Consider the following 15,807-nt stretch of genomic DNA (forward strand, 5'->3'; position numbering starts at 1 on the left):
TCAACAACAGAATCTTTTGTGCTGGCATAATCATTATATAGACGACACATTCTTGCAATAGGGTTAAAAAATGAAATATTATTTTTATAAGATTGAAGGTGGAATGGTTTGGGATGTCGGGGGTTTGGTTTACTGTTGAAATTAATCAATGACAGCAATGTGGGGGAGTCTATAACGGAATGGATAATTTTATGGAGATATAATAAGTCCTGATGCATGCGACGAACATAAAGAGGTGTTACATTAAATTGACCTAGTCGCTGAGTGTATGAAATCAAACTTCGACCGTAACCTGATTTGAAGCTCAAAATTCGGAGCATTTTTTTCTGGACTCCTTCAATCCGTTCAGAGTGCACCGCGTAATGTGGTGACCAAATTATAGAGCCATATTCCAGAACACTCCGAATCAGGGCGTTATACAAATAAATAAAACTATTTGGGTTTTTGAAGCCTTTTGTAGATCTCACTACGAACCCTAGCATACCATAAGCTTTGTTTATAATGTGATCGTAGTGGTCTCTAAACGTTAGTTTTTGGTCAAATAGGATTCCAAGATCCTTCGCCACTGTTTTGCGTTCTAACACCTGGCCTTCAAGTTTATATTTGTTTTTTATATAAGCTTTTTTGTTTGTAAATGTAATAATAAAACATTTACTCACATTGAGATACATATTGCAAGATTGTGACATTTGCACATTTATGTAAAATATGTAGGTAGGAGGCTATTATTTATAACTGCTTACCTAAACCACATCAGATAATAAATAATACTTAAACTAAACTAAATCCACGAGATGCCGAGATACATAGTCTTGAAAGACAGACGGAGGGGCAGGAATCATCCTTCCTATACGGGTACTAAAAAGAAGAAGACCCATCAACAGGGCTGGTTCTTCTCCTAAGACAGAAAGAGCTCCTTATCCGAACCGAGAGTAGTTTGTAAAAATTACGTTCCCAGAAAATTTTATATTTATAAGTACGATGAATAAAAACATTTCACTTTGATTTAGCATTTTAATCTCAAATGAGTAATCAAGGATTTCTAATTATAGTGACTCTTTTACTGTAACGTTTCAGCGATTAAACTTTACCTGTCTATAACGAGCCCCTATCATGAATTTTTCATCGTACAGAGTTGAATTTTCTCAGTGATTATGTATGTTTGTTTGGACTATTTGCCTTATGATTTGAACTCTGATAAGTATATCAATGTCTCGATTCACGTAATAAAATAGTCAATCTCATTTAATTTTTTATGCCTGTTTTTTTTTAATTCAATTCTTCGTCTGTAAATGTAGGTAGACCACCTTTTATCTTCTAATTTAGTTGTGTGATGATCTATAATTTTATGTTTTTTTAGTTGTACAAATTGAAGCACTCTATCTGTCTATGTGTTACAAGTTTCACTATAAATTATGCGTGTGATTGCGGGTCGCTGATTGGTGCATTGTTGCACGGTATGGTTGCTACTAAACGTAGTATTATTTCCTCAATGGTTGCTTCATTGAGGACACATGCTCCCATGCCGCCGCACCAGTACAAAATTAACATGTGTTACCGACTCGTATCTCACTCACACACACAGACACACACACTTCACGTCACGTAACTGCTACGGAGTCTATGGGAAGTCGTAAATTAGATGGCAAACACGTGATGGTCTTCGTATGTGTGGGTATGCGTTTACAGGATGTTTTAGTTTGGTCCGTAATGATATTTTATATCTGGCTTCACAACAGCTTTTATTCTGGCTTGACAACTAGGACTGTAATAAGTACGTGGAAAAGTCTTTGGTAACACGCAGCGACGCAGGCGAGTCATGTGCATTATATTTTATGCACATGTGTGGTAGTGTTTACTAAGTACTACGAATTTTATTTAAATTAATATGAAAGGACTATGCTGTGATTGCATTACTTACTGCTACCGCAATAGCAACATAATTAACAAATGTCGAAGAACGTCAGTATTTCTGGCCAACATTGACATGAACCTAAGTTTAGTTAGATGAATTCAGGCGAAAGATGAAGTCAGTGTAGGGTAGAGACGTCGTGATAACCTAAGATCAACTAGATAAGTTCATATTTAGAGGCAAGTCAATAAGTAAGTTACCAATATGCGGACCACGTAGAAAGGGGTCGTAGAAACACCAAACTTTTGAAGACTTCATCTATCGCTTTGAAACATCCTGTATTTGGTACAGAAATAGGGCAATGTCATGCTCCTGAAAAACATCTCCTATGCCCGCTGTTCTCCTAGTACCAGCGACGCTGTCACATTAGCTTAGCGCATGACTAGCGACGTTAGCGCCTGAAACCTCTGAAAACTGAAAATGGATGGATTTCGGATAAACACTACCGTAGTCTAAAAATATGTATGCGTTCACTACGGTTTATTGACAGAGTATGAGTTCTTGTATGGGAGTAAAAGTAGCAATGAATATGTTCCAGATTTTAAATCTCAAGTGTGTACAGTTTCAGAGAATTCGTTTTTTCAGGTTGAGTTTTATAAAGGCTGGATTAGCATTAGCAGTATGGAGTAATTTAATCAAAATAGTAATTTTACAGTACTTATATAATCTGATTGGCTAATTATGTAATATGTTTGCTAAATGCTGGATCTCAACTTATTTGTCTATGCCATGCTGAAGAGTTCTGAGCGCCACCTTGCGGTTATTTTTTGTAATACTACGTTAGTAACGTTGTCCGTAGTTCATATTTTCACAGGAAAGGAGGTTTTCCTCTACTGCTTGCTTACGGGTTAAGTTCTATGCAAGTTGACCAATTTCATTAGTGAATAAGTTTAAATTATGAAATGGCAAGAAATAAATTCAAAGTAGTATGTAGGACATAAGCTGTGAAAAAAAATCCCCCGAGGTCCCAATTTCCACTTAAGTATATAAAAACATGGTTTGTATTGTATACTCATGGCATAACATCGAACTTTATAAACAACCGCAAAGAATGTAGGTGCACAGGGATAAAATCTTAAAAAATACATTCACATTATCTGAATTAGTAGAAAATAGCACAGCACTCGTGCCTTTTAATTGCATTAAAGTATACAGCGGCCCGCGTCTTATCCAATAAAGCTTAATTTACAACTTGACTGACATTAGAACACTCTCGACTCTAGACTTAAATATCTAGAGTACGTTTTTGAACCAGAAAAAAAACTGAGTTTTAAATTGAGTGAGTGTATGTGTCTATCTATACCTATATACCTGTCTGTGTCTATATGCCTGTATTGCAGTCACAAACAATTAAATTGATGGTATCCAGAAACCCTATAAATATGGTCTGTGATACCCTTAACAGTCCTGTAGGACTATGATGTCCTGGTAGAAAGAGAGTTGGAAAAAATCCGGCCACCCCATTGTGTGGTTTGTGCGGTTAGACCCCTCCCCGCCCCCCGTCATGGCAGCGGCTGTTTAGCAAACATAATTATTATTTTGGCTGAGCAGTGAGTAATATTGTACCGAATTCACAAAGGATCATGGTTATTTTTTTACCCATATTCAAATGATAAAAAATAGTTTGTATATGCATGGGTGCATAATTGCTTATAAACATAATAATATACTTACTTACAAAAGAGGTGTCATGAACACTTAATTTGTACTGTACAGCCTTTAATAGCATGTAGCCACGGTTTAAGCTGAGTTTAAACTCTGTCATCATCTCATCAACCTGCCAGGTTGCCTAGGCTTAAGGCTCTGGGTATACTACAATATTGTTTGACACTGCATGAACTATTTTCAAATGAATAAATGAAAACTCTCATTAGTTTGATTTTCGTAAGCTTATAGAGTGTCCCCCTGATTCTTTATGAAATAAAAATAAGTCTGGCGTCGTAAAGGCTATAAGTACGCGAATAATTAAATACCAATATGTTTATACATATACATAAATCATAGTTCTAGTAATGTATTCAAACACTTATCCTAACTAATATTATAAATGCGAAAGTAACTGTGTCTGTCTGTCTGTCTGTCTGTCTGTCTGTCTGTCTGTTACTCTTTCACGCCAAAACTACTGAACGGATTTCAATGAAATTTGGAATACATACGGTCTAGACCCTGGGAAAGAACATAGGCTACTTTTTATCCCGGAATTCCCACGGGAAAACTTTTTAAGGCGAAGCGAAGCGCGCGGGAACAGCTAGTAGTTTATAATTACGAAACCGCGATTACCTACGTAAGTTTTGCTCTTTGTCAGTCACTCACTCATTGAACGAATTTAGTTTACTATTATCCAAATGAGAATTACCATACGAAGCGTTTATTATTCACGATACGAAAATGCATGTGACAGACAGATTGACAAAACAAACAATTACCAAGTTAGTTTCCAATTTTCCATTTGTCTTTATTACTGATCCCGCTACCAAAGTATCGTGCAATACTGTAGTAGAGTATACGCTTTGGTTTCCATCGCCTATTTATAGCTGGTTACTTTAAAATTTGCCTTGTAAAAGCATCAATGGATAAGAAAAGAGGCGATATTAGCTGGACTGAAAATTTCGTGTTCTGTCCCTGTAATAAATATTGTAGTAGTTACTTAGCTATCAATACTTCGGAAATTAATTTATTCCTATGTAGCCCGTAGTGGAAGCATGAGGAAGGTCGAGGACCTCGTATTTTCGAACGCTTTGGAATGGCCTATGTCCAGCAGTGGTCCATTTTAATTACTGGCTAATGACTACCGAGAAAAACGACATTCATCATAAAATTACCAAACCAAAGGATACGTTGGACTGATTTTTATACAACGTGTAGGTATAAATAAAGAAAGTAGAAACAATTTCGAGACATAACATAAACGCATTCAAGCTTTTAGCGACATCTATCCTCACTACACGGAAGCTACAAGCCAGGGAATCTAGCAGTAACTAAACTGGGACGTGTATTCGTTCATAGAATTAAACAGTACATCCAATATAGTAGTAGTACTTACTCGATATTCTATGATTCCTTGAAAGAACCACGTATATGGACTACAGAGCCATTAGTGCCATTAGATTAGAAAAAGTTTCAGTGAGAAAAGCTCAAAATTACTCCTAAACGGAAAAGGCTAGGTTCTTTATTGTAAATTAAGCTTCAGCAAACCATGAAACCAAAATAGGTAATAGTAGTTACATCAATAAATAAATATGTAGGTAAGTATTGGAATTTTGGGTTTAAATGAACTAGGAGAACATGAGTGGCCCATGATAACGGGATAAGCCGAGTTTATTAAGTCCACTTGTTCTATCAATGAGATAAACCAACTATTGAGATATGGAAATGAAATTGCGTCACAATCCGACCTACGCGATTTGATTTTGTTCAAGTACAATTAATATAATGGAGGAATTCATTTATAATAAAAAGAAACAAAGTAGAATATTATCAGAGATTTTCCTATTGCCAGGACAAGATACCCGAGACAGAACTACCTACTGTAAAGATTTTTTTTCACGATATTAGATTTGGTCCCATACTGAAAAGTGCACCCTGTATTTCCTTTTATAAATACCTATTCTATTTTATTTTTAATAAGAAACTAGGTAGGCTCTTACTTTACGTTACAATAATTTACATTAACCTTTTGTATTTGTCAATGAAAAGGAAATTAAAATTAAATTTGCTTTGACGCCCTAACTAATTGGAAAATAAGCTTTCTGTAACCAGTAGATTCCAAGTTGATTTTAAACTTAATCAATTTTTGAAAGTAAATATTTACCATACCTTTAGGCGTAGAAACATATAAATCAGTAGGGCCAAGCTGAAAGGGTTCAGGGTTCAATGTAATGCATTTACCACACCTAGACAGAAAAGTGCAACTCTAAATACCTACATATATAACTACTAGCTGTTCCCGCGAGCTTCGCTTCGCCTTAAAAAGTTTTCCCGTGGGAATTCCGGGATAAAAAGTATCCTATGTTCTTTCTCAGGGTCTAAACCATATGTATACCAAATTTTATTCAAATCCGTTCAGTAGTTTAGACGTGAAAGAGTAACAGACAGACAGACAGACAGACAGACAGACAGACACAGTTACTTTCGCATTTATAATATTAGTTAGGATATCTAATCTATAATTGAAGATGCATTCATCATTACACTGTCGCATCTTCAAAACGACTGTCAGATGTTTTAAAGCTGCCCGAAGGCCTTTGCATCGAAATATCCTTCCACCCAAAGGTTGTCCCGATGTAATCGCTTTAAGCGATAAGACCGCCATTTGTACTTACATAAATGTTTTAGATTAAGTTTTTTGTAATGTTGTCCATGTTTTTGTGTACAAATAAAGAATATCTATCTATATATCTAACAACCGGGACCCACGGCTTAACGTGCCCTCCAAAGCACCACTTGAAATCGGTCACCCATATTGGATGGTGCCATATGTTACTTAACTTCAATGATCAGTTACGATTACTGAAAGTTTTTTAACAATGAGATAAAGTTTTGACGGCACTGGAATGTTATAAGTAATATTAATTATTTAGACGGTAGGTAGGTAGGTATATTGATGAGATTCTATAATTATTTTTTTATTATTCAATGGTTTTCTTTTGCTTCTCAAAACTGTAGGAAACCTAAATCTGGAAAGGTCGTAGGACAATGGAGAATGCGATTTTGAAAATTTCGCCACAAGAAACACCTGTGACACTAATACCTAAAACTAATATGTGGAGACATCTCACACACGGCCTTATTCCGACCCCAAACTAGACAGAGCCTGTAATATGGGTATCGGACAGCTGATATATCTACTCACGCACATTACATATATAATTATGTAGTTAAAACGAATATCTGACTTACCTCACCACCAAACACATATCCCAGCTCTAAAGCCACCAGTTGAGCCACCTCGGCACCGCCCACCACTTCCACCGTCCACTCGTTGACGAACCCGCTCGTGTGCTCCTCACCACTGTGACCCTTGGACCTCTGCGCTCCTGGTACCTCCATGACAGATGACCATGCATCATCAGCGTCCAAGTTAAATTGACATGATGCCACTGATAAAATAGTTGTTAGGAGTAAAACTTTTATCATAATTTGTGAGTTTTATTGTTTTATTTTGTTTTTTTTCATGTGTTGTTGTTTGGAAGGATGTCTTGCGCGGCCGTCTACAGGACAAACACTAAAGCCTGAAAACAGCAGCGGGAAAAACAGTGATTTTCCAACTGGCCTATACCCGACTGCGTAGCGCAATCGTAGCTCGTAGCTTGTGGCGTGATATACCTAGGTAGGTAGCGAGCAATAACTATGTCCTTGTCTTACATTATCAGACTGTAAAATATTAATTTTAAAATGCAATCTGAGCACTTGAAATTTTGATATAGGATTAGCACAGACACTTCATCTTATTCTCATATTGTTAATCTAAGGTCAAGAATGACGGTAAATTTTATTGGTTGCTATTTTTGACCACCAGTTGTATAAACTACGGATCACAAAACCGACCATAAATCGGTCGTCCAACATCTCAGTCGGGTATAGCCCTGCGGCCGGAGCAACGAACACAATCTCCTACATTCGGGTGGACAGGCGACTTTAGCCTATAACAAATCACCTCCGCGGCTCCCGCTACACAAACCCATTAAAATTCAAGGTAACGCGTCATTCACTTCACTTATGTTAATACCAATGACTAAGTAATTGCCAATGACTGAAATCATTCAGGCTTCCTGAATCTTCAGATGTTACGTCATCAGAATGGTGACTCGTAGACGAAAATACTATACCTACACAAACACTCACGCCTTGTACTAATGTACTCCCTTGCGGGGTAGGCAGAGGTGCATTGCTGCACCCACTTTTCGCCAGTGTTATGTTAGTCCCAATGTAATAGGGGCGGGCCTATTGCCATTTTACGGGAACATCCAAGACCCGAGAACAAATATCTGTGTTTAAACAAATATCTGCCCCAGCCGGGAATCGAACCCGGGACCTTCTGCTCAGTAGTCAGGGTCACTAACCACAACGCCATTCGGTCGGTTACTTATATTTAGTGTACAATTTATTAATACAAACACACAGGTACCCACACAAAACCCCAAATATGTATCTCCAAAAGATGTTTTGAAACGAATTTACAGAAGTCGTGAATTTAAAGTTTTTCAGAATGTACTCCAGACTCACTCCATTTTGGCTTACTATAATACTTAGGTACCACTTTCGCGACACCTAGGGTGTCACGGCCACATACAGCTCTACTTCCAAGGGTGACTTGCACCAAACATTTAAACGTATTTAAATCTACTGCTGTCTTGCTCCGACGCTATAGTGTAAAAGCAAAGCAAGCGAGCAATAGATTTTAATACGTTTAAATTTTTGGTGCAAGTCACCCTAAAAGCTGACCGTACCTATTAACAAACTGATAGATTTATTATGTTATGTGTATGTATGTATAAAACCGGAACGATGATCAATCTTCATCATAATAAAATCCCATACGCCGCGTCCTCGCGCCTGAAATATCTTCAACTTCAATCTATTTTTGTGTAAATCTGTGATATAAGTATGTACATTCGTACAGCGGTTCTCAAATATTTCCTATCGAATCATACTATCCCAAAACCACAAACTTTAAGTGCCTTTTACACTGCCCAGTTGCCGATGCAATCTTAGAGCTGATTTTTCAATAAGTAGTCAGATAAATATTATATGTCGAATAAAATTGTCGCTGTCACTCTACAAATACAAACATCTGTCTAATACAAACATTCAGACGCGACAGTAACAGAATTATTCCCCAACTTACTAACTTTTATTTAACCTTCTTTTAACTAACTTTTATCTGGCTATTGAAAAATCAGCCTTTAGTATGAGCAAAAGCTTACTATACACACATGACATGGGTATATTCTTTGCAACTGGTTAACCGGCAGATAGCGGTGCGTGTGAAAATTGCACCAAAGGTAAAGACGATCCGACGATGGTTTTCTAATTCGCATGCACTGAAGGTCTAGCACGGGGCGCAAGATAGACTGACAAAGGTTTTGCTCGCTCTGGAAGCCGCACGATGAATGTGACTGAGCGTGAGCGCGTCGCAAATCTTGTGTCACGTATTGACCAGCGCGTCTTTATGCTCCGTGCTAGGCTCTGGTGTAGAAAATGTATCGTGTTCGCCTTAACACTTCAGCGCCGAACCTAGACGCTTCTTTGTAGCGTTCAATAAATTACTTAACTAATATTCTATTCTATTAGTGTTGGTGGTGAAAGGATTTTTCAGTCAGAATAGCGTCACTCGCTGACTACCCAGGGTGCGCCGGACCTACACAAAGCAAAATACTGTTTAAATACGTCACTCGGGGAGCATAAATACTAGAAAATGGTAAAGAAATAATTAATGTTTGTCAGATAACACGCAGACAAAGTACATACCTAAGGATTAAGACTAGAGACGACAATTAATGGAGATGGATTGTTCATTGATGACACCGTGTTATTTAACTCAGAATTTGAACTTGTTTTTTTTATTTACGGCATTGGCATTGTATTGATACCCTACCCTGGTATTTTAAATGGGTAGGCGGTGTCGACCTTTACTTGCCATAAATGTATCTACCTATGGTGTCAGCGATAAGCAACGTCCCATGCTATTGCGCCTGAAGTTTAGTCGAAGGGATGCAATGCAATTTACACCATCACGTCAATACAAAGTTTATAATGTTCATTATTCATCATCACGTCCACACTGTTGTAGGGCACGGGTCTCCTTACAAATAAGGAAGGGTTTATGTCTAGTCCACCACGCAGGCCCAGCGCGGATTGGTGAACCCCAACACAAGCAATGGTCATTATTGCTAGCGTAGAACTCTCAGTACTAGGCACAATGATCAACTGTACAATGTTTATAAACAATATTTTATTTATTGAAAAACTTAGTAAACTTTGAAACTTTGGCACATGATTTTTTCTATGGGCTATTAGAATAGAATATTTGAGCTTGCTATAACACTTCTGCAACATAGTTATTTATTTCATTGATTAGTAAAGTGCAATTACAAACTGCATACTGACATCCGTTTTTGTCAACCAGTTGAACTTTTTAGCGAAAGATAAAATATAATATCGGTCAGGGTAACGCCCTGCCATAGGGGACTGCAATGTACTTCAAACTGTGAATTAAGTATGTACCTAGCTACCTACCAACTACCTACACAATACACATCAGAAAAAGTTTCAGAATAATTTTTACGTTTCAAAATATTTATAACGTCATGTTCTTCCTGTAAATAAGCTCTACACTACCTTTAGAATAAAGTTGCTAATTATACAGTATTGTCTGTATTGTTATGTTAGTGCCTAAGTATATTTATGTATTTTTTTTATTTTTGTATTCATTCATATACCTTATTGGGCAGGCATCGAAGTAGTCTACTTCGATGTGGGTAGGCATATTATTTGTTTTACTGATAAAATCATTATCATGTGGAAACCAAGGTACTTCCCGTATGCCTATAGATCTTTGTTTATATGACTAATGATTATGATATCCACAGATGCACTGCATTGCATTGCAAACAACATCAAACATCTATTAAGTCCTATTCAAATCTTATGAAGCGGAACAAGATTCTATCTCCTTAGACCGATGCTTGCCTATGCCTTGCAGTTGAAAATGGACTTTACACAATCGTAAAAAGGTTTTATATTAATTTAAGTAAAAAATACAAAATAAAAAGCCTACAGTTTGAAAAGCTCAGTAACAAACGCATATCCGTTGGTCGCACGCGCAGTTGGTTCCCGATAGTACGCGGGCAAGATGCGCGCGCCTCACGCTCCCGTCGCGAAGTTTACGCTCTTCATTCTCTCTGTGGCCTTGGTACTTTGTCAGGAAGATGAAGGGTATATTGCTGTCATGGATTACCAAGATGACGCTGGTGCTATTGATATGTGAGTGATTTGTGTGAAGTGAAAGGGGTAAACGGGGTTTCGTTTCGGCCCTAAGTCCTATGGGCAGACAAGACCGGTCGCCGGTTCTGTTCTGATGCCGGCTGCGAAAGAAATAATGTGTTGTGTTGATTAGCAATATTGGGGGTGCTGAAAATGAAGGTGAAGAAATGATGATACAAGAAAGTATATGGGAGGTGTTTGGAATATTGAAAAGAATAGATAAATCTAAGACTCACTGTAAGAAAATAAACCAAAACGCTAGTAGGTAACTAGGTTACTGTCTAAATATGACGTATCTAGATGCTAGAGTTAGAAAATAAAAATGCAAATGGTTATCTCAAGTCTAACGAATGAAGGTCAAAGTCAAGTGTAATCTATCGGAAAGAATTACAAATAGATATGGACAAGCATTAATATAATTTACATAATAAATTATTCTTCAATGGAAAAAGCTTTGAAACTATTTTATCTGAAGCATAATTTTTCTTCTGCTAAAAATACTTGACATTTAAGTATTTAAGTGAACAAGAAATAAACATTTTGCGCGAATTAGTAGCTATGGGCCAAAAGAAAACTTTTACTATTAATTTTTGAAGTAGATTTAAATCGATATTACTAAGCGATTGATTTTGGAAATTTTAAGTTATCTGTTTATACATATTTCTATTCACCACCAATCGTACGTATTTGGTTACTTATTCATCATCGCGCTATTACATCGGTATCGATACATTCATGTAAATACATAATGCGATTTTGAAACAATTCTTTGTCATTGTTAGTTACAGCTAGCTAGGTAGGTAAATGTAACCATAGTCTATCACTAACTATAGTTCTAATCACCGACACGCTACAAAGACTGGACTACCTTAACCATTTAACCGACTTCACTATGAACCTTCCAGAGTGGACAGCGAGACGTCGTGTCCCACCGACCGGCTGCTCCGCATGAGAGATATGTGCCACTTCGACGGAGCTGACGTGCCCTGCATCAGGCTACGCTGCTGCGATGGCTACGTGCATATTGCTGGACGGTAAGTTACCCTCCACCAAACCGCACTAGGACAGAGTGGTGGACTACGCCTAAACCCTTACTTCATGAGATCCGTGCCCCAGCAGTGGGGACGTGATGGGTAATGATGAAGTTAAAGACTTGGAAGGGTACTAGTTGAATGGTTGCAGGGGATAGAAGTATTGGGTTTTGTAAGGCAATTGCGAAAGGCATGGACCAAAGCTTACTATGACTATTGGTTGATGATGATATCGAACGCCAAGTTGGCGTATTTGTGGTCTACATACCAGAAATTATCCTTCCCTGTTACTCATATTGTAGGTATATGCCCCACTACAACTTAAACTAGAAGATTTTAAGAGTATTTTTTTGTGCCACATAGGTGTGTTAGCTTTTTACATAGCCGCTGTCTGACTTCAAAGTGTACTCTCTATTCCAGTTGCATCCACAAGTCAGTAGACCCGTGCAGCCTGTCTCTATGCGAGCAGTCGTGCGAGGTGCGCGGCGAAGACGTCTGGTGCACCTGCAAGCCTGGCTTCCGCTTCCATGCAGACCACTACAGGAAGAAGATACAGCCGTACTGTGTTGGTAAGCTCCTGCTATTGTATGGTGTCCTGGTGTGCTGTTAGTTATTCGCGTGAATAATCTGGTAAAGGTAACTTCCATGCAGAACCAACTACATGACAAGAAGAAGAAAATAAAGCCGTGTTACTGTGGTAATCTCCTGTTATTGTATGCTATCCTGTTTGCCCTTTACCTGAAATCCGGGGTTTAGTTTCCATGAAGAAGATACAACTGTATAGGTAAGCTCTTACCATTGCATGGAATCCTGGTTTGATAGTGCAGAATACTGCAGGAAGCAGATAAACCATGGGATTTCTCTGGACCAGAGAATTCAGACGCCATCCTTGGAGAGGGCAATATAGCTATTCATTGGTTGACGTAGCCCTTATGTACTTGTAGTAACTAATAGTATAACAACTCTGATTCTGACTTAACCTTAATTCATGTTTGCAAATCTTGGATCTTCTATAACCCCCACTCTGCACCCCCCAGACATAGACGAGTGTGCCGTGGACAACGGTGGCTGCGAGCAGGCGTGCGTCAACGACCCTGGTGGTTTCCACTGCGCGTGCTCGAAGCCATACCGCCTGACGGTGGATGGACGCTGCGAGCCGCCGCCGCCGGTGCCCATGGCTATTGTGGTGAGGAACTTATGAGGAATATATTGTTATTATCTAGTTATCTCAACAATACACAATATTACAGTATCCCGCTCCAGAAAAAAAATAATCGTGACAAAACCGAACCAGGGTTACTAAACCTTGTCGAAGCCCATGTCTCTTAGTCCACCTACTGGTATACTACCCCCATTCCTATGAAGTCATGCCAGACAAACCTGTAATATCCTACCTAATGCTCGTTCGACATGGTGGGAAATCGATATTGGGCTTAGCGACAACGTCGCTTCGACGTCATGGGAATCTACATACTGAGAACAACTCACCCGAAACTAACCAGGAGTCCATAACCCTACAGGAACCACTACCGTTAGTCCGGGCATCATCCAGATGTTTCGCCCCGTGTGACGCAGTGACTCGGCTGGTGAGGAGAGTGAAGCAACTGGCAGATCAACTGCAGACTTTGCAGGACGTGGTGAGGAAGATGAGTGAGGAGCCAGGGTTGGGTGAACATGGTAAGGGTGCTCATTATTATAATAATTATAATATATTAAGATAATTTATTTATTATTTATTTATTTATTTATTATAAGGTTACGTAAAATATGGGGAGGACTTATATCTGTGCTTTCTATTTGCCAGTAGGTGAATCTACTATGGATATGTTGGGGACAAGTTTTTTTTCACGACTTCAGACAAAGTTTCTTTATAGCGTTAACCTAAAAAGGGGAGTTTTTTTCAAAACAAATACCTCCCTAAGTCACCTTTTTTTTAGAGACATCCTGTATTCTAGCGTAGGCTAGTTCTAGCACCATAAAACATAGGTCCCTTCAATTGATCAATAATCTTCACGTGTTTTCAGACGACCGGTTCCCTGAAGGCACCTACTCCAACCGAGTACTGGATTCCATCGCCCCTCTGGAAGGGGGCTACTGCCGCTGTGAGCGGGGACCGCGGGTTAGTTTATCAACTGTACAAACATCTATAGAACTTATGGACATACTACCTCAAAATATGCTGAACCACCTAGAATCCTGTCTGAACACTCCATTTCAAGGTTCCATTCAAGGTTTTCCTGAAAATTGGTGAAGAAAGCTCTTAATGATTCAAAATAAACCATAATTAAATATTTTGTTACAACTTTACTATACTTCTATATGCGCTGCAGACGGCTTATGTAGATGGAAATGCTACTGCATCATCAGCTATCGGCCGCGACAGTCGTAATTAAGCCGCCATGCACAGAAATGCCACTTAATACCTAACCTTGGTAGTTAACACCTAATTCCCATCCGCAGGGTCCAGCCGGCCCGCCAGGCATGGAGGGCCCGCGGGGGACGGCGGGGGAGCGCGGGCCGCGCGGGGCGAGGGGGCCGCCGGGGTCAATGGACTTCATGCTACTGTTGGTGAACGAGCTCCGTCATGACATTACTAATATTGAGGCCAAGGTGTATGGGGAGGGGGAGAAGTAAGTTTGTCATCATTATTATGGGCCTGTAAGCATGTATTGCAGGATATAAGGCTCTTCCAAGGATTGCAGAACAGTCTGTACTCAGTCTACCTCATCAATCGGTACAGCTAGTTAAAGGGCGACCGGGAACCCGTTTACCCCACCCTTCATCGGTTTTCCTGCATATTATATGGCCAGCCCACTGCTACTTCAGCTGGAATATTTTCAGAGCTTATCATCAGCTCTGAAAATCTTCCATCTTCAGAGAAACCTTCTAGCTTAGTCATCAACCATCATAGAATAATAAATATTTATAATGTTTTCAGGCCAGAGCGTTATGACGTGAAGAAAGCATGGCGTCGCATACGTAAGCATGAAGAGATGGACCAGGAACGCATGTCGCAACAGGAGCTTAAAGCATACACGGCGCCTCCCGTGATGGTCACTGGCGCACCGGTCGAGATATCTCCTAATGGTAAAATAAGTCATATTGATGCTCTAGAGTACTCTGATAGACGTAACCAATGGATGTTCAAAAATGCTGCTAATGGTGTGTACAATGAAATGGTTTAAAATAATCATAATGATGCTCTCGAGTACTCTACTAGACCCAACTCAAAATCACGTATAATTCACGTACATCAAAATAAATGCGTACGACGCGACTAACAAGACGAAGGCTCGCCGTAGCGCCCTTGAGTTAATCCACCGAAACAGACCCAAAAACTGACGACTAACTATATTCAGTCCACCACAGTATTGACATCCGTACTCAAATTCTACGTAACTTTAAAAAATATCAAACTCTTATTCCTCTTATCCGTGACAGTAATACCTACCTAGCAACTAACTATATACACTTCTAAAGAAATCCATAACCTGTTTCTTCTCTTCCCAGGTCAATCAGGCGCAGTGACACCAGACGGCACAGACGGAACCACCGACTGGGGTCTCAGAACCGACACGGAGCCCTTTGACAGCACCCCGCCGGCCCGGTCCGAGGTGGAGGAGCAGCTGAGACACCTGAATCTCTTGGCTAATAGCACCAGCACCAATGATGAGGAAGAGGAGGAATTGGCCGATTACGATTACAGCTTTTACTAGGATTACATGGATTGATATAAGATTTTTGCGTTTTATTTCAACTACTAGTGAGTTACCTGAGATGAGAAGACGATAGACGGTATAATAGAAGGTAAATAAAGTCAACCAGAGAAAGACAGGATATCCTTGTAATAGCCTGAGGTCAGTAGTATTTGTGTACGTT

At 39.2% G+C, this 15,807-nt stretch overlaps 2 protein-coding genes across 2 annotated transcripts in view; one reads left to right on the forward strand and one right to left on the reverse strand.

Annotated features, from left to right (window-relative positions):
• Nucleotides 1–7,188, reverse strand: part of LOC105394806 (neuroendocrine convertase 1) — a 65,590-nt gene extending 58,402 nt beyond the window's left edge. Inside the window, exon 1 of the mRNA XM_038115587.2 lies at nt 6,812–7,188. Coding sequence (XP_037971515.2) covers nt 6,812–7,048 — 237 coding nt within the window. The 5' untranslated portion in view covers nt 7,049–7,188. The remainder of the gene's footprint in view (nt 1–6,811) is intronic.
• A 3,509-nt stretch (nt 7,189–10,697) lies between these two features.
• Nucleotides 10,698–15,655, forward strand: LOC119693125 (collagen and calcium-binding EGF domain-containing protein 1). Its single transcript, XM_048628754.1, has 9 exons — nt 10,698–10,897; nt 11,803–11,931; nt 12,349–12,497; nt 12,966–13,096; nt 13,434–13,605; nt 13,953–14,047; nt 14,389–14,558; nt 14,867–15,015; nt 15,439–15,655. The coding sequence occupies exons 1-9, from the start codon at nt 10,767–10,769 to the stop codon at nt 15,642–15,644; spliced, it is 1,332 nt and encodes a 443-aa protein (XP_048484711.1). The 5' UTR covers nt 10,698–10,766; the 3' UTR covers nt 15,645–15,655.
• The last annotated feature ends 152 nt before the right edge of the window (nt 15,656–15,807 follow it).

This window comes from Plutella xylostella, chromosome 21, assembly GCF_932276165.1.
Source record: "Plutella xylostella chromosome 21, ilPluXylo3.1, whole genome shotgun sequence".
Classification (NCBI taxonomy): Eukaryota; Metazoa; Arthropoda; class Insecta; order Lepidoptera; family Plutellidae; genus Plutella; species Plutella xylostella.